We start from the raw sequence: 19,707 nt of genomic DNA, 5'->3' as shown, positions 1-19,707 counted from the left end.
GCAGTTCCTCCCCTGTCTGCTGTCCGAAGGTAGGCTTGAGTGCACTTCAGCGATCTCGGCAGAGCTGAGGGATTTTCAGGCAGCAGCTGCACTCGACAACTAGGTGTGGTCTGGAGACCAATCACAATCTCCGTGTGGTCCCTGAGCTCTCAGGGAGCTGCGCACAGGCGATCCCAGGCCAGGCGGGGCACTGGCAACCCTGCCCGCCCTCCGCCTGTGTCACCACCACAGCCCACAGGGCTCCGAGGATGCCTGCAAAGCTCCTGACTTAGATGGGCTGAGCATCTCAGCAGTCCACTAGGGGGTATTTCATGCCCCTTCTTGTCTTGCTTTTCTAAACACTGCAGGTGGGATATAGTCCAAATCCTTTCATAGCAAACTCGCACTGAGAGCAGCCCCATCCTACTGAATCTCAGAAGAACCACTGTACAAATGGTACTCACTTATGACCACCCAACTAAAGTAAAATCTCATCTTAGAAAACACGCAAGTGTGAGCGTGCGTGTGTGTGAGAGCCAGGAGCTCCTGGTGCTTGATTCTAATTTACAGAGTTTAGCCGTTTAAAGACTCATTATAGGGGCCAGCCGGTGGCACAGTGGTTAAGTTCACATGTTCCGCTTCAGCAGCCTGGGGTTTGCTGGTTCGGATCCTGGGAGTGGACCTACGCGCACCGTTTGTCAAGCCATGCTGTGGCAGGTGTCCCACATATAAAATAGAGGAAGATGGGCACGGATGTTAGCTCAGGGCTAATCTTCCTCAAAATAAATAAATAAATAAAAAATAAAGACTCATTAGACAGTCACCTTCCCAATGCACCCAGTTCCAATTTCAACTCCTCCAAATGTGAGGCAAAAAGAGCCAGTTGGGATTTCAGCAAATAAAGAACAGACCCCTTCTCAGATGTAACAATGAAGGAAAAGAAAGCACAAAGTTTATGCTGTTCTGCTTATTTTGCTTTTCACAGTAGTTTGTAAAGACTGTTTTGACCTTTAAAAAGGCAGGCAGTGTGGACATCAACCCTTTTTATCAACATCATCATCTAGAAACAAATGGCTCTTTAATTTGATCAGGATCTCTTATTATCAAATCACTGCCCCGGCCGCAGCCTGACTGAAAACAGGAGCAGAACATTATCAAGCTGCTCAGGAAGCCAGTGAGTAGTAATTGCTCCCCCAGAGAATTGGTCATCTGAAGGGCTTCTGTGTCCTGCCTAGTCACAGGAACGAGAGCATGGCTGAGATTTATACCCTCATCCCACACCAAAGTAACAGATGAAAACCAGCAGCTGTTCCAATAGGCCCGATCTGTTTCACTCCCATCCTTCAAAGGTATGTCTCAAGGAGTTCAGCGTTCGAGCCTTTGCGGCTTCTGGTCGCCACCCAGTGTGGAATATTTTACAGCACTGGACTAACTGAAGCTAAGAAACACTATGTCGCTTGAAGTTTATATGCATTCACACAGAAATAAGAGAATCTGAGGATATTTACATTACTGCCTTTTTCTTCAATTGCTGGACGAAAAAAAGGCATCATTTTCTATAGTGTGTCACCACTAAACCCTATGACTGAATATAATCCATGAGGCTCTGGAGCTTAACTCACGGTCTGTTCAGAATCCATAATCTATGTGATGTCTGCGTTTCTATGCCCTGCCATCTTTATCATGGCCTCTCTTCCTGTCTGCTTTACTCAGTTTGTTTTGATATTTTTTAAAAAAGTATTTCTTCTTGGATTCAACTCTGACAAATATAAACGATTCCTCTTGCTGACGGGCCAGTCTTTAACAGGGAACTGAGAATAAGAGACAAACCAGCACGTGAAGACTAATCTTTTTTTTTTTTTTTGAGGAAGATTAGCCCTGAGCTAACATCTGCTGCCAATCCTCCTCTTTTTGCTGAGGAAGACTGGCCCTGAGCTAACATCCATGCCCATCTTCCTCTACCTCAGCATGGCTTGCCAAGCGGTGCCATGTCTGCACCCGGGATCTGAACCAGCGAACCCCGGGCCGCCAAAACAGAACATGCGCACTTAACCACTGTGCAACCGGGCCAGCCCCAATGATGATTAATCTTAATCCATCTCCAGTGAGGGCAGAGCTACAGCTGACAACCACATGGAGACCCCTTCCCAGTTCTCAAGAATCAGATTTGCTATTTTTAATCCTCCTCCTTTTCACCATTACTTTCTTGCTCCACAGTTATAGTTCAAACACTTATTTCTCTGTTGGCTAAAATTCAAAAGTGTACAGTAAGACACAAAACAGTGCCTATGTAGACTTCTTTATCTACACAGACTTCTTTTTAACGGGACCTCTGGTGTAGCAGAACTGTCTACCCAACCAGACAAAAGTCCAGACATGATGTAAACAACCCACCCTCTCCAAGAATAAATGTACCATTCACATGCCCTTTCTCAGTAAGGGCACACTCCTTTGAACAAAGCCTGCTTCAAGTATTAAATGAACTTACACAAAGGTGTACAATATATAATTATCCACCACTTTCTATTTGCATACAAATGAAGCAATTGATGTTTTTCAGTCTTCTGCTGAATGCATTTTTAGGAGCTTACCTAACTGCTCTGAGCAAGCAAGTATAGAGTCACGAGTGAAGGCAGACATATGAGACACAACTGAGTATCTGTTCATGGGACAAAAACCCCAGCCAAGAGGACTTGACTGGACTTGAATCGAATCCCATGAGGCAAAAACACTGAGGGACAAGGTGGATTTCATTTTCTAAAGCAGCTGAGGCTGACAACTGCTGGGGCTAGAAGGTATAAGCTAATCTCCTTGGGATAACAAGTACTTGAACAAGGATTTCTAAAACAGGAATAGTTTTAAGACATTTCCAAATACTGAATGCCAAAGCCAAATTAAATCCATGAGAAGAAAATCTTTTAAGTATTACCTCTTCTACTGCTCATTCTTATATTAAAGAGATTTTTTTAAAATATAGAATTTTGCCTTCACTCATAACATGCAATGTGCTAAAAGAATTCCACTAATGAAAAAAAGTGAGGTAAAAGCATGTATGGGTACTAACTAACAATAGAAACCACAGCTGGGGAGGGATGCTGACTTGGTCCCCCCAGCGAAGAGGGGGATCAGCTAATTTTGCTGGAGACTTGGGCAAGAGCTGCGAAGCCGTCAATGTGGTCCCCTTCTTGGCCTTAACTCCTCCAGATGCTGGGATGGAGCAGGAGGGAGATCTCTAACTTCTCTACCAATGCCCATGCTCCTCTCTCCCACAGCCTAGCAGGCTTCTGCAGGAGTAGCAGCAGCTATGGCAGCTGTACTCCAAGATCACTGATGAGTCGCTCCACTGAGGTTACCAGACCAGGGACTGAAACAGAGCTGGGTGTTTCATGCACAACAAGTGCAAGAGGCTGAGTATGGAGTGGCTGCAGAGTGCTACAGAAGTACATGTGGCAGTTACCAGGGAGATGGCGTTGCAAGATGCCAAAGAAGCAAGAGTCGCCACTGCTCACAGTGGGACCAGCTGGATATTGGGGCCCACAATGGGCAGGGAAGAAAACTGAAACCTTGATGGAGGCATCTACCACTGAAATGTCTTGGAGTCAACAACATGTGCACTAAGAAAGTGTCTTCAAATGGTTAAATTCTCAGGAAGCTTCTCCCCGATTTTTATGTTCCTCAATGTAAAAAGCCCTTCATAAGTACGGGACCCATAGAGATTTAGCTGATCAGATGATAAACTTTGTTTTGGCGAAAGAAGCTCCCACAAACCTCTTGCTTTATAGAAGCAGAGGAATCAAAACTTGCCTTAATGGTCCAGTAAGAGAAAGACTGGTGACACCAAATATAATGTGCCATACTTGCAGGAATAAGAAATCTCAACTCAGTGACAATATTAGCTCTAGCCTCCAACACTTAACCACTGCCCTAGGCATGACGTGCCTTCAAGAAACGCAGCACTACTCATTAGGGGTGGGGCTTTCCACTTTTATTTTCATTTTTACCTCCTCAGTCCCTGCTTCCTTATTTTAAGAACTGGTCCCATCTGTGCAGCTGTACAGATTATCCATCCTCACTATCCTTAATATATTTCCAGAGGTTTCTAATGAAGATCCTGAGCTTAGAACATTAAAAACTAATGTTTCTTTTATCCAGGTCGATTCTCTTCTATTCTTCTTTCTTCAAAAAATTAGGAACACAAAAGAGAAGCAGAAAGGGAAAGTAGTATAACTTAAGAAGCTGATCCCAAAGTAAGTTCTGTTTCTTGTTACTCCTCTGTGGGGTTGCACTTCCTTCCAGCAACTTCTTCAAAGGTGCAGTTTATTCTGCAGTTCACTTGTTAATAAGTCTATTCTGAATGCCCTAGAAAGGTTTTTCCATGAGAGACTCTATCCAGCTGGCCCCGTTCATTAGTTTAGTGGTGGCAATTACATATTCTGTACCTCCATCTTCCAACTGGGAGAGAAACCGCAGGGCAGCAATTTCAGCAAAAGTTACACCCCCAAGGAAAAATATCAGAGTGATTCGGTTTTCTCCTGGTTGACCTAAAATTCAAACATTTCAGAATTAAGAATTATTTCTTATTGATGCTTCTCTTCTCACCTCTGAAAAAATGGCATCATTCATAAGTAAAAAAGTCAAATGTGTCTTGATACAGACAGCTCATTTGAAACTCAGGAACGTGATTTTGATCTCAACGTTTTTTCCAACTATTGAGATCCTCAATGTAGAGTTTGAAAGCTGCTACTCCTGAGGGAATGATGAGTTCTAGTGCTTAGAATATAATTAGCAACTAACAAAAGAGGTAGATTGGCCTCTGACTCCTAAGTACTTTACAAATGTATTTTACAAAGCAATTGCATAATACCTGAAAACCACACTAACAGTACGTAATTATCTGTAGACACCTGGCTGTAGACTTACGTTTCTTTTGCAGTCCCGTGGGCAACGGCTGCCGTTCTTCAAAGTGGGGCCCTGGAAGTATGCGGAGAACTTCCTCAATGCTCCGCCAGCCAGGCCGGGAAAGCAGCTGGGCCAGTCGCACACTGAGAGGGGCATAGCCACTGTACACATAGGATATGTCCGTGGGATTCTGTTAAATAATTAAAGAAAAAAAAGCCTGTAGATATAGAGACTCAGAGCCACCTAACTGTGGCCTTTTGGGTAATCCAAAATTATTTGATTTGGCTTTGAAGGCAGAAACACAACTTCCCCCAATACCTTGCTCTAATCCACCGTAGGTGGGCTCTATTCTTAGCAGTCAGAGGTTCACTTTCAACTCAAATCCTAAAAAGCCACTCAAAGCATCTCTAGGTACTGAAGATGAAAAATCGTTACTTGGTTTAGCAAGAAACTTCTTGGAGGGTAACTTGGCACTCTCTAGCTGAGTAACAAGTACGTAACACCTCGAACCCTGCAGTTCTACTTCTCTAGGCATTTATCCTACAGAGGGGCCCGTACATAGGGAAGAAGAGACCAAAGCACGAACATATTAACTACAACACTGTATGTACCAGCAAAAGACTGGAAACAACCTGAATTTCTAGCAAGAGAAATCTGTTAAATCATAAAATAAGGTATATCTGCAAAACCACTATGTAGCAATTAAAAAGGACTTAAAAAAAGGAGGTAGGTCATAGAAGGATCTTCAAGACACAGTGTTAAGTGGTGGGTGGGGTAGGGAAAGGCAGGGCAGAACAGTGAGGAGAGCTGAACTAATAACTTGTTTACATTGTAGAACACAGAAATTGAGAACATCTATATTCCCACTGGGGAAAAATAATCTGATTTTGCCATTTATAGACGAAACTGTTTAATTATGTTTTTGTTGCAAGAGGCAGCCTAATAAAGTCCCTTATGAAAAACCAAAAAAGAAAATAAGAGAAAGAAGGGGCCGGCCCCGTGGCCGAGTGGTTAAGTTGACGCGCTCCGCTGCAGGCGGCCCAGTGTTTCATCGGTTCGAATCCTGGGCGCGGACATGGCACTGCTCATCGAGCCACGCTGAGGCGGCGTCCCACAGGCCACAACTAGAAGGACCCACAATGGAGAATATACAACTATGTACCAGGGGGTTTTGGGGAGAAAAAGGAAAAAATAAAATCTTCAAAAAAAAAGAGAAAGAAATTTAGAAAGATTGGAATAAACAATAAATGGAAGGCAAAGAACACCCAACTTTGGAGACAATGGTATTGAGTATGTACCATTTACGTAAAAATGCCTGAATATACATAAAATCTTTCTGGAAGGACAGATAAAAAACGGGTTACAATGGTTGCCTCGGAGGGGAAATTGGGATTAGATGTGGAAGTAAACTTATTTTTCACTGTATCAACTTAAAAAGCAAATTTGCCTGTTATTTTACCCTCAAAATGAGTTTATTTGGGAATAACCAAAAGAGAATTGCAATTTGGGATGTGCCTGCTATGGTGAACCACAGGCAAATGTGAAAAACAAAGGAGGGAGCTGCTTTTACAGAGAAAAAGGGGGAGAGGGCGGGGCTGTTCTAGAGGAAAGCCCACTGGGGGAGAGTAGCAGTCCCTGGCGGCCACAGGTTCCTTCCTTCGGCAGTTTTACGTCCTGTCAAAGATGCAAGCTTACTGTCTCTTCCTGTTTCGTCTAATTGACAACGTATGGTAGGGCATGAGAGCTCTCCCTACAGGCCTTCCCAACTCCAATTTACTTGAGGTTTCTCTTAGCATTTCACAACTGTCTGGCTTACTTTCTGACTTTTTAACGTGTGCTGGATATTCTCCAGATCCTCCCGGCCCTTGTCCTCAGCGCTCTGTGCCCAGGGGGCAAACCTGCAGACTCCACACCAGCACACTCCCATGCCCTCTGTTTGGGTTTGGCCAGCAGGAGGCACTAGAAGGAAACTGTAGAGCGGGCAGCAGCGTGAGGTCAGAGTTCATTGCCCTGGCTTTCTCTCCGTGACACTGCTGGAGGTTGGCTGCATCTCATAACCAGAGACCTCGCATCCCTCGTCTTATCAGATGGCATCTCCACTCAGCTCTTCTCTCCAGGTTCTGGAACAGCTCCCTCTCCGTGCCCTTAGGCCTTGGCTGGGAAGGCTCCTCACTGCACTGCCTCTCGCTGACCCACCCCCACGCCCACATCTTCAAGAAACTCTCCTCAAACTATCCAGTGTGACAGCACCCTCTGTTTCCTGCTGGGATTCTGATGGATACAACAGATGAATACACTACTTTTTCAAAAACATTAGAAAATTGTTTTTTGAAAGCAAGGCAGATGTGTAGATCAAGTAGCATATATTGTCAAAATAAACCATTAACCAGTAACTACACTGAGTTAAAGCGCAGGAGTGTCTTACTTGTTCATTTACATCATCCATCCAGAGGCGTAACGTCTTCCGGATCGTTGGGTAATTGTTTCTGCCCCCCAACTGTGGTTTCAGCAGGCCAGCCTTCTCAAGGTTGTGTAAGGTCAATATGTGCTCATAGCCGTACGTCTGCAAGAGAAGTCGTTTGGCCTTGATGTCAGATCAGGAAAAGGGTTTCTGCAACTTCCAAAACAGAGCACTTGCAACGCATCAATTCGGTCTGTGCTCCAGGGCACGTGACCAAAGTCCAGGCCACGACCCTCCAGGGGCACAGGGGCTGGGCGGAGGACAAAGCCTGCCCTAAACTGCTTGCCCATCACATTATTCCAGCTAAGTGTTTCAAAGTGATTTTAAATTCTTCCTTTAAAGTCAGAATTTGTGGACCTAATTTAAAGTGAACATCAAATAAATTATAGCATATTTTTATATGGGATATAATTAGCTATAAAAAAAAGAATGAGGGGCCAGCCCGGTGGTGCAGCAGTTAACTGTGGATGCTCCGCTTCAGTGGCTCGGGGGTTTCAGTGGATTGGTTCAGATCCCAGGTGCAGACATGGCACTGCCTGGCATGCCATGCTGTGGCAGGTGTCCCACATATAAAGTAGAGGAAGATGGGCATGGATGTTAGCTCAGGGATGATCTTCCTCAAAAAAAAAATATGAGGCAGATCCATAGATCCTGATAAGAAAGATCTTCTAGATATATTCCTAAGGACAAAATAGTATAATAATAATATGTATAGTAGGATTTTATTTCTGTTAAAAAAAGATCTAGTAGATAATAACAACAGCAGCCAACACAATACAGTACTGTCTAGGTGGGGGCACTGTTCTGTTCTAAGCACTTTACCTACATTAACTCAGTCACCTTTATTCTAACCCCATGAGGTAGATATTAACTCCATTTTATTTTATTTTATTTGTTTATTTATTTATTTTGAGGATGATTAGCCCTGAGCTAACATCCGCCACCAATCCTCCTCTTTTTTTTTTTTTTTTGCTGAGGAAGATTGGCCCTGAGCTAACATCCATGCCCACTTTCCTCTACTTTATATGTGGGACGCCTGCCACAGCATGGCTTGATAAGTGATGCATAGGTCCACACCTGAGACCAAATCAGCGAAACCCAGGCTGCCAAAGCAGAGCGTGCGAACTTAACTGCTGAGCGATCAGACTGGCCCCTACCTCCATTTTACAGAGAAGTTTAAATAACATGCCCAAGGTCATGCAGCTCCTGAATAATAGAGCTGTGCCTTGAACGCAGCCTGTCTCGCCCCACAGTCTGCGTATGTAAACGTTCTTTGCATGTAAATGCAAACCAGGGAATCTGGAAGCATACACACCAAACGGCGACACTGGATCCATCCAGGGAGGGAAACGGGGTACAAGCGGGGTGCAGGGACACTCCCATTTTGTGCAGTACACTTCTGTTTTATTTGAATCTTATATGATGAGAATGTGTGTGTTATGTGGGTAATTTTTAACAAGGCAAAAAACCCTCAAAACTGAATGAACATTTAGTTTTAACAATAATGTACTTAACTGTGACTGATAATAACAATAAATAAATACTGCTGGAGATGCTTTTAAACAGAGAGGAGAACTTTTAAAGTAATAGTGGGCTTTTCTTTATTACAAAGTAACACAGGCTTAATTTAAGTAAGTCTGCTAAGAAATTATCAGAAATTTGCAAGAAGTACCCTTCCTCCATGGAACACTGTCTGGTTAAGAGCATGGGTGCTAGATACCAACAGCCTGGGTTTTAGTGCTGGCTCTGCTACTTATTAGCTGGGAGACCTTGGCCAAGTCACATAACTACTCTGTGCCTCAGTTTTTTCATCCATAGAATGGCGATGATAACAGTATCTAAGTCACAGGGCTGCAGCGAGGATTAAACAAATAAATACATATAAACCTCTTTCAACAGAGCCTGGCGCAGGGTACACACTAAGTAAACGTTAGCTACTGTTATTATTATGCAAACACAGTCAACAATGATCAGTACCAAAGAGGATCCCTCTAAGTGTCAAAAAATTTACAAGACAGTGGAAACAATCCGCCAAAACAGAAGCTTTGGGAAGTATTTTTTTAAAAGATGTTTTCCCCCTTGGCAAATTAGTAATTTAAAAATATACTGACCTGGAGAATTTCCCTTTTGTAATAATCCAAAACTTTTTGTTTGAGTCCACTGTTGCACACGGACTGGAGGCAAACTAGTCTTAACACCTTGATGAGGGGGTGCTTTTGGGCAATACACTCCTCAACGTAACTGTTGACCTGCAACAGAGCAGACACGCAGACCAGCGTCTGGTTTGGGGACCTACAGAACTTGATCGTTACTATTAGTTTTCAACGTCAAATAAGGGAGATGTGTGGGAGAATGGTTCATTCCTTTCTCACATTCCCTAACCGCTTCCAAAGTAGGTCGTCCGGCCCCTACCACACGCACCCCGGTCACCACACAAACACACAATAATTGGGAGCACAAGGCTGGCAAGGACACACTCAGGCAATACAAGCCTGTCCGGACTCATAAGTCTCCATGGACAACCTCCTGAGAGGCTGCTGCATGTCTGGGGCACGTGAGACCTAGTCCACCCGAAAAACAGCAGCAACTTAGCAGCAGAAAGTAAAAGGAAATTTTTTAGAAGACAGGAACTTTTATAAATTGAATAATTTTAAATTTATTAATAGAGGTGAACATGTACGGAATTATATGGCCAATTCTCTCAGAAAGCAAATACCTTAATTTATCTATTACAGCCCTTAAAGATCTTTGATGCCACGGGCTGGGTCTCACCTCTCTGTGTATGACAGCAAGTGCCCTGCATAGAGTAATGTTAAATATCCATTACTTGATAAAATCTATATTTTCACAATTTGCATTTACTCTTAAAAATATTTTCTTAAAAATATTTAGGCAAAACATAGGAATCAAACCAATTACTTTTCTAGCTATAATTTATGTTTGACAAATTATCAATTATTAGTTAGAATAGGTTTATTGTTCACATACCTTATCAGTGTCTATTCCAGACATAAACTCCTGCTCCACTGTTAATTTATCAAAGAAGTCTTCAGAAGCTAAAATGTAATGAGCACGTTTGCAACTTAGAAATTAAATGAACATTAACGCTTTTATACACAGAGCATGATTAAGAAACAAGACATGCAAAAAAGCAAGCAAACAAAACGTTCAAGTTGTCACCTGAAAAGAATCTTCTGAGAAACAGAGAAAACACCTCAACCCTGTACTCCTGATTACATCTGTATATACTTGACTACTGTACCCCTTTGCTGTCCATAGGACTCAAAGACAGATCTCACGAATTTTTCCTCAGGATCAATGAAAGCTAATTTCCCAAGAGCATTTCACTTTGATCAACAGATTCAACCCAGTTTCACTTGATTTCCACTTCTATAACGTGAAAACAAAGGACTGATTTTCCAAGCCTGTGTTTACGATTCAAAGCATCCTTTATAAAACAGGGCACTGACCTATCTCCTACTCAGCTTTTACAGCCTGTGTTTTAAGGAATGAACTCGTCTCTGGTTTAATACACATCTTCCAAGCTCTTTCAAAATATTCAACTGCACTCTCTACACCAATCCTGCAGAAAGTTTTCGAGGGAAAAACAAAAACTAAAACACATCATCTTACTCTAATTAACTAATCCTAAACAATGGGAAAAGAAACTAGACAAAAAGAATTAACCACCTCGTATTATGGTGGCGCACTTACGGAAGAATTATTTCTTCTTACTGATAGTCCAAATATTTTGTCATATGATTATATTATTTTAATAATGAAAAAGAATGAGTTAACCACAAATGGAACATTTTTAACTATGAATATGCATGTATTTAATTAATATTGAGGATAATATACAATATTAAAGTAGAGCTGACTTTCCCATGAAGTGTCCTGGTGCCAAAGACCACGGCGTCAGACAGCATGAGCAGGTCAGCCCCAGATGAACACAGTCACCCCACAGGATACTCACTAGTAACATCTTTGATTAACTCTGCGATCGAGGTATGGTTTGCAAGGGAGCCTCTTGCTGCCTGCATGTGGGGCAGCTGGGAAACGAACTGCTTGATCTCCCCAACTGTCTTAGCGTTGTGCCTTTCCTGAAACGGGGAAAAGAGCAGAACCATCCAGCAGGGAAGATTCTTTTTTTAAGTGCTCTGTTCTTCGTGTTATTCAGAAGACATTTAATTTACATTAACGCGAAAGAAAGAATGGAGTACAAATCAATCAGGTCAAACCCACCTCCAACGTTACATAGAAAAACAGAAAGGAGAGACTTCACGGTCCTGTTTACTGCGTTAGCACTTCTCTCGAGAGCAGAGGCCTGCGGCCTTCTCTTCCTACGCACCAGCTTATACTGTGATCAGTATTTTGTGGGCATCTGAGTATTTGTGGGGGACAGTATTAGGTAAACCACAAAAATTTCTGAGTAAAAAATGAAAACATCATGTTAAGAGGGGAACGTAACCAGCAAAAAATTCCCTCTGTAACAGAAAAAAATCCTTTCTTACTGCTGAACCTCAATCTTGAATATTGTCTAAGAACAAAGTGAAACTTGCTTAGTGATGAGAAAATATTTTTTGCAAAATTTAATCCAAAAGTAACTTCAGAAATATGAAAATCAATTAGTGAATATAATTCCTAAAAAGATGAAATCTGGTAATACCTACTCAATGAAAAATTAGTTTTCAAAAAATTCTCCCAATTTATATTTCCAAAGTCTAAATATTCAGAACTAATCATCTTAATGAATTCCCATGTTTCAAAAACAAGCTGAACCAGGAATAAACCAGAGCCCGGGCTGGAAGAGGCAGGAAGGCGATAATGAAGCTGCCCATTTAAAAGCTCTGGGCTGTGGGGATTTCACGGTCATTATCACCCGCCCCGTGTGCAGGGCTCCCCTGCCACCAGCACGGTGGCTGAACTTGGAGCTTTCACCCCAAAGTTCACTGCAAGTTCTATTACAGAGGATCTTTCATTTATAGTACAGCTGGCTTCCTTTTAAGTGAGGTAGGAAAAAATTTAAAAGAAGAAAGCAAACAATTGTTTATGAGTGAAGCTTGTAAACTGTGAACACTGCCCCCCACACCCCCCAAAAAGGAGAAAAATTTAACACAACATCTTTTCTCGTGGGTCTGGGAAAAAGTTTAAAAAGAAACCCCGGGGTCCTCCAGTAGCTGACTTGGCGGTTTCTTAGGATGAGAAAGGCGCAAGTGTACTGAAGCCCTGCTCTGTGGCTGCATCTTTTTGGACCTCCGACACTCCTCTGGGGTGGGCGGTCAGGCCTGTGACCCAGGGCAGGAGGATGACAACCGGCCGTCTCACCTCAAAGGCTGCAGAGATCACCTTCGCTTTCTTGCTGAGCACAGAGCCCACCGCATTGAAGTTTTTATCTCGGATCTCAGCGTACAGCTCCTCTGCAGAATTCAGCTGAAGCTTCTTTGCTTCTGTGGGAAGATCCTTACCACCATCGCCCTGTTTCTTGGGTGCAAACTTCTCTGGAGGTAATTTCACATAACCTGAACAACAATGAAGGGAACCAGCACCTGTGTGTGTGTACTACGGACCCAATGGAGTGCCCAGGCATGAAGCAGAAGTCCCCAATTCAGGAGAGAACATAAGCCAGCTTTAGGAAAAAAAGGAGCACAGCACTGAGCTTTCGGTTTTTCCATGATCAAAGTACACTTTGATTATAAATAAATCAATCAGGGTTATCATTAAAAATTTCTCAAATTTTAAATGCTGACAGAAAAAAACATGAAGTGGGCTCAAACCAAACACGTCTGTGACCTCTGACCTAACAATCTGTCAAGATTCAATTCAACAATCTGCTGAACCCGAGCAGGCCCCCCTGCAGGTCCTCCATCTACTGTCCCCGACCTCCCATATCAGCCTTTCCCCCAGAATAAGTCCCACCTGTGCCCTCTGCTGTGGCAAGCTGGTCGCCTCCTCATTCCTTCTTTCATTATGCTGCCTGCCCCTGGCCAGCACGGCCTCTAAGCTCTCCCCTCTTTCCCAACCCAGTACAAATGCCACCTCCTGCACAAGCTCTGCTGAGCGACCGCCAGCCACGAGCACCTGTATTCTCCAAACTACAGTGCTACTTGCATTTAACCCCTGGCCTCTGCTCACAGGGACAAGCACAGTCCTGCAACTACCCATCCTGCCGGCCCTCGCGCGACCAAGAGCAGTTTGCTCGGCCGTCGTCTAACCCTAGTGTCTGAAAGTCCAGGTCAGTATTTTTATTTTTTCAGATATTCTTTGATTTATATGCAAAGGAAGCGCCTCCTAAAAAAAGGACCCTTTATCACTTCTCGGCCTTGTGGCTAAGATCAAGTGTAAAAAAATCAGCTTTTGGATATTTTTATCAGACTATCTATTAGTAAAAGTAGATGTCACTTTACTTACTGTTCTGAATGCCATAAATTTCATCAATGAGTCCTTCGTATGTAAGCTGAGTGGCAAGAGGCGTTAATAAATCCACATTTCGATCGAGCAACAAGAGATTATCAAAAACAGGAAATATCGAATTTTGGCTTCCCGTAAATTCTCTCTTCATCCTGATCATCATATTGGCCACTTGCTGGAAACAAAACATTTGATCAAGAGGGACCCTCCTGGGAATTAGTAGATTTTAAAATTCAGCTAAAAACAGAAAGACAATCAAAAAAAGTGAAAAAGGGAGAAAAACTGCAAGAGTGAGATTGGTAAGAAATAAGCAGCTACAGAAAAGTATTTGCTGTTGGCCACCCACCTATTCCAGCACTTACACTTTGGCCAATGGCAACCGCTATTTCTCAATGAGGCGTAAAACCAGAGACAGTCTGTTTTTGCTGTTCATAGCAGTTCTGTCTATAAAGTCGCCATGAATACTGAACTAGCAAATACTGAGCCTCTGCTCCCAGGGGAAATACAGGGTTCAGTTCCTGCGAGCCTCCGCTCACAACATTTTTGTCAACTGATCAATACATAACCTGGTTTTACGTGTGCTTCTGTTTAAAGACGCCTTATTCAACATATACTGTTGATTCATCCACACCAAACTCATGGCCAACAGCACCATCACTCGTGCCTGAGGGCAGCGCATCTAACACAGGTATTTTCTCCCTAAGGTCCTCACAGCCTCCCTGTGCTGGGGAATGCTAGGCAGCGCTTCAGCACTATGCTTGGGGGTCATTTTAAACAGCAAAATCACCAAGAAATAGCACAAAAGTGAAAAAAATGTGTCATTAAGTGGTGTATGGCACCATATAGTGGCAAAAAGGACATTTGTTTACAGTGTGAGAGCTGAGACAGGAAGGCAGAGCGTCACCTTGTTCTACTTCAACTGGGAACATGCACATTGGAGAAGTCAAATTTTTTGCCCCTCTGGGCCTTCTGCGAAACTCGGAACATCAATTTTGGGGTTACAAATAAACTGTAGCAAGTAGGCAAATTCACAGTAAAAAGCATTGACTGCCTGTTTGTAAACAGCTTCCCCTTCCCATCTGGGCACCGGGGGCCCCTTTCCTCACCACCAGAGACACCTGCGTTTCTCACCCGGGCGCACTCTCCTTTCCCAAAGATCTGGGGGATCGTGCCGTACAGAGCCTGCAGGGTCATCAGCCCCTTGGCTGCGTGGTAGAGGCTCGTCTGGTCACTCTCCAGGTAGCACTCCTGCGGGGAGGAAGGGCCGGTTACTGTCAGGCCAGGGTCATCTGGTGCCGCGCAGGGGCCCGCCTCTGTCTGTCCTTGGAATTCGGGATTCCTGGCACTGGGATTCCACCTTGCAGGGGAAGCTGGGGACTGGAGGCCATTTTACAAAGCTGCTGTTTGGCACTCAAGGCCACGAGGCCCACGGCTCTGCTGCAGGGGTGTGGCCGTGGAAGCAATTCTGCCAGGGCAGACCCCTTTGGAAGAAAAGTGCTCACCAGATATGCTAGCTCTTGAATAAACTACTTATTAATAAAGACTCACACGGGGAACGGGTGCTCTCAGTTCCTGTGTGAGTGTAAACTTTGGTAGGGCCACATGCTAATACCCACAAATCGCACATATTCTTTGACCCCAAAGTCCCAGATGACTGCACAACAGAATACTTTGCGGTTTTTACAAACATGAGGCAGATTTTCATATCTACTGACAACAAATAAATGCTCTAACACCTGGAGAAATGAAAAGGGGTAGCTGAACAATCTTTAGAATGTGATCTCATTTTCGGAAAATATATTTTACTTTACAAAATACACAAGGTATATTTTGTAAAGTATACAAAAATATAGTTTTTTATATTGAAAAAAGAGCCCCCAAAAAACTCCCACACACATGCAAAAGCAGCTAGGAAGTGAGCAGAGACGCGATCAGTTTTGACACTGGTTAGTGAGAGCACAGGTTCTAGACTCAGGTTGCGTCCATCTGAAGCCCAGCCGTGTCACTTCCCAACTGGTCCCTAGGCCCCACCCAACGTGTCTCTACCCTCCAAAGCCAGGAGTGAGGGGATCCTGGAGGGATTAAGGAAGGGGGGGGAGCTCTCGTGCACTCCGCCCGGGTGGGGGAAGGAGGGCTATCTCCAGAAGGACACTGTGAGGAGTGTTTAGTCATTACTGAAAGCCCTGTCGGACGGCTCTTCCAAGTCTGGTGTACTTTAACATTTCACTGAATATGACAGGCCAAAATCAAGAATGTCGGAAGACACACTTTCTGGCAAAATTACTTAAAACTCCTGATAGGGGGAGAGCTAAGATGAAAATTTGAGAAAAAAAAATATTAGGGAATATGTCTCAAAATAGCATTCATATTTTTTGATTTAAAAAGTTCTATCATTGGGGCCGGCCCGGTGGCGTAATGGTTACATTTGTGCGCTCTGCTTCGGTGGCCCGGGGTTCGCTGGTTCGGATCCCGGGTGCGGACACGGCACTGCTTATCAAGCCATGCTGTGGCAGGCATCTCTCATACAAAGTAGAGGAGGATGGGCATGGATGTTAGCTCAGGGTCAGTCTTCCTCAGCAAAAAGAAGAGGATTGGTGGCAGATGTTAGCTCAGGGCTAATCTCCCCCCCCACCAAAAAAGTTGTATTACTATAAAGACATTTCTTTTATAATTCCACCTTTTCAAAAAAGTTAACAGATATTAACCCTGAATTTTTTGCTCTAACATAAGTGGTAGTGGGGTGGCTATTTGTATTAATATTCCAACTCTATTCTGTGCTTGTGGAATTCCACATTGTATTTCAAGCCATGAGGACATTTTGCGAGGGACAAATGCTAACACCCATTAACATTTAAATACACATATTTTCTGACCTCAAAGTCCCACATGCCTACACAATAGAATACCTTGCAGTTTTTACAAAGGAGATAGATTTTATATACACTGATTTTTATATATACAAATGAAGGCCACAATATGTTAAGCAGTGTTATTGAGCATTCAGCTGGCTGAACTCTAATTCCCTTATTGGTACAGTAAGATGATGGAGAAGATCATAATCATATCCTAAAGCACAGAAAGATCCACATGTTCCTCCTGATGACCCAAACCACTAAATTATGCTCATTGCTTAGAATAACATAAATAAGTAAAATTAGATCAACTTCATCAGAAACTGGGGTTGGATTTAACATTAGGTAGAACTATTAGCTTTACCATCCAGGCAAAGTCCTTGATTTCTAAAACAGAAGCTTAAGTGAACAAAGCCAAGGGCTTACAGTTCTCAGCAGAAAAGAATTCTGTCCTTTTTTGCAAATCCTCAATTAAACAAACAGGAAATCTCTCCTCTGGACAGGTTTTGTCATGCCCGGACAAGTTTTCCTCAGCTGGTACCAATTCATATTAATTACATGATGTGAATTAATTATATGTAGTTATAATTATAGATACATGATAAAGTGAATACAGCAAAATGTTAATTCCAGAATCTAAGTGATGGGTATAGGGCTGTTCACTGTACAATTCTTCCAAATTTTCTGTATGTTGGAAATTTTTCATATAAAATGTTGGGGGCGGGGCTGGCCCTGTGGCTGAGTGGTTAAGTTCGTGCGCTCCACTTTAGTGGCCTGGGGTTTTGCCAGTTTGGATCCCAGACGCAGACACGGCACCGCTCCCCAGGCCATGCTGAGGCGGCCACCCCCCAGAGCACAACCAGAAGGATGTACAGCTGAAATATACAACTATGTACTGGGGGGCTTTGGGGAGAAGAAGAAAAAAAAAGAAGAAGATTGGCAACTGTTGTTAGCTCAGGTGCTAATCTTAAAAAAAATAATAAAATAAAATAAAATAAAATGTTCTGAGGGGAAGTCTATATCTCATTGGATGAGGTGTAGTGTAAGCAAACAATGGGAACATGGTAAAAAAGAGCCAAGAAACTCTCTTGGGTATAAAACTAATCAGTGGTGCCTCTGAGGTCTCCCCCAGTTTAACTCTTTTAAGCTGGTGATCATTGTAACAACACACTGGGGAAGAAAAAACTGCAAATAACTTTTTGTACACCAGTGGCGCTCAAACGTTCTGTAGACCAGCAGCATCAGCGTGACAAACCCGTAAGTCAAACGAAATACAGATAAACGTGATTACATTAAGAAAAGACAAATGGCAAAAACTACTACAAGCAAAGTCAAAAGACAAATGTCAAAGAGGGGTAAAGAACACCCTACAGATCCAGGGCCCATATGCACAATACCTATGTACGAGATAATTCATACAGCACTGCCTCCAACAGGACAAGATGAAAAACAACAAACTATTCTTCAAACGGGGGGGCGATTTAATAAATTATGAAAAATAAATTATGGTACATCCAAACAATAGAACACTACGCAGCTTCAACGAGACTAAAGCAGCATTTTCATATCTGGTAGAAAATGACTCCAAGATATATTAAGAGAATAAAGCAAGATATCAACGCTTTTTGGTGTATGCTACCATTCGAATAAAAGTGGGGAGGGTATTATATATACTATGAACTGTAGCTGCATGAAGCATCTCTGAAAAAATAAAAAGAATTAGTAATAGTGACTGCATGTGGCAGGGAACTGGCAGTCTGAGAACTGGGTGATGAGTGGCTTTTCACTCTGTACCCTTTCTTAACTCAAAGAAACTTACCATGTGCACAGATTATGTTTAAAACATTTTCAAATTATTTTCTAAAGATAAAGTAATATTCTTAGGAGAGAAAGTGCTCTTTGAAATAAAGATGGTAAATAAAACAAATGCATAAAACTACATTTGCAAAAAACCTTTCAGAGCTGGAGAACAAAGGTATGCACATTCACTAATAAACTTATACTGAAAATAATCAGTAGGGAAAAATACTGCTGGAACAACTGGCTACCCATATGGAAAAAATCAATTAGTCCCCTACCTCATAACACACACTTCCCAACAAATACACAGTTCAAGCTGAATTAAAGACCTGAACATGAAAAGCAAAACTTTAAAACTTTTAAAGGAAAATATAAGATTTTCTATGTCTTCAGGATGGAGAAGGATTTATAAAGACTCAAAAAACTGAAAGAAGGGGCCGGGCCCATGGCTGAGTGGTTAAGTTCATGTGCTCCGCTTTGGTGGCCCAGGGTTTCGCCGGTTCGAATCCTGGGCGCAGACATGGCACCGCTCATCAAGCCATGCTGAGGTGGTGTCTCACATGCCATAACTAGAAGGACCTACAACTAAAATATATACAACTATGTACCGGGGGGCTTTGGGGAGAAAAACGAAAAATAAAATTAAAAAAAAACCTGACATATTTAATTACTTTAAGTTGGAGGGACTCACACGTCCCAATTTCAAAGCTTACTACAGAGTTACAGAAATCAAAACAGTGTGTGTGCTACTGGCATAAAGACAGACATACTTATCAATGGAATAGAACTGACACACCAGAAATAAACACTTACATTTATGGACAATTGATTTTCGACAAGGGTACCAAGCCAATTCAATGAGGAAAATACAGTCTTTCAGCAAATGATGCTGGAACAAAGAGATAGCCACATGCAAAGAATGAAGTTGGACCTCTACCTCTCATCAGAGAAAAATGAACTCAAAATGGGTTAAAGACCTAAAGATTAAAATCACAGAACTCTGAGGAAAACATAGGAGTAAATTTACGACCTTGGGTTAGGCAATGATTTCTTAGATATGACACCAAAAGCACAAGCAACAAGAGAAAAAAACAGATGAATTGAACTTCATCAAAACTAAAAACTTTTGTATATTGAAGGATACCACTTTCACCAAGAAAGTGAAAAGAACCCAAAGAATGGGAGAAAATATTTCCAAATCAGATATTGGGACTTGCATCTAGAATATATTAAGAATTCTTACAACTCTTATAATGAAAAGATAAATATCCCAATTTAAAAAATGCACATGGAGGGGCTGGCCCC

General features: G+C 42.6%; 1 protein-coding gene across 1 annotated transcript in view; it reads right to left on the bottom strand.

Annotated features, from left to right (window-relative positions):
• Positions 1-3,942: 3,942 nt before the first annotated feature.
• VPS33A (VPS33A core subunit of CORVET and HOPS complexes) overlaps positions 3,943-19,707 on the bottom strand; it is a 20,101-nt gene continuing 4,336 nt past the window's right edge. The window contains exons 5-13 of the mRNA XM_046640850.1: positions 14,882-14,998; positions 13,751-13,925; positions 12,668-12,861; positions 11,316-11,442; positions 10,328-10,395; positions 9,451-9,588; positions 7,304-7,441; positions 4,900-5,068; positions 3,943-4,520 (exon numbers count right to left, since the gene is read on the bottom strand). Coding sequence (XP_046496806.1) covers positions 4,339-4,520; positions 4,900-5,068; positions 7,304-7,441; positions 9,451-9,588; positions 10,328-10,395; positions 11,316-11,442; positions 12,668-12,861; positions 13,751-13,925; positions 14,882-14,998 — 1,308 coding nt within the window. The 3' untranslated portion in view covers positions 3,943-4,338. The remainder of the gene's footprint in view (positions 4,521-4,899; positions 5,069-7,303; positions 7,442-9,450; positions 9,589-10,327; positions 10,396-11,315; positions 11,443-12,667; positions 12,862-13,750; positions 13,926-14,881; positions 14,999-19,707) is intronic.

Source organism: Equus quagga, chromosome 15, assembly GCF_021613505.1.
Source record: "Equus quagga isolate Etosha38 chromosome 15, UCLA_HA_Equagga_1.0, whole genome shotgun sequence".
Classification (NCBI taxonomy): domain Eukaryota; kingdom Metazoa; phylum Chordata; class Mammalia; order Perissodactyla; family Equidae; genus Equus; species Equus quagga.
This window is presented reverse-complemented; position numbering and strand designations above follow the sequence as displayed.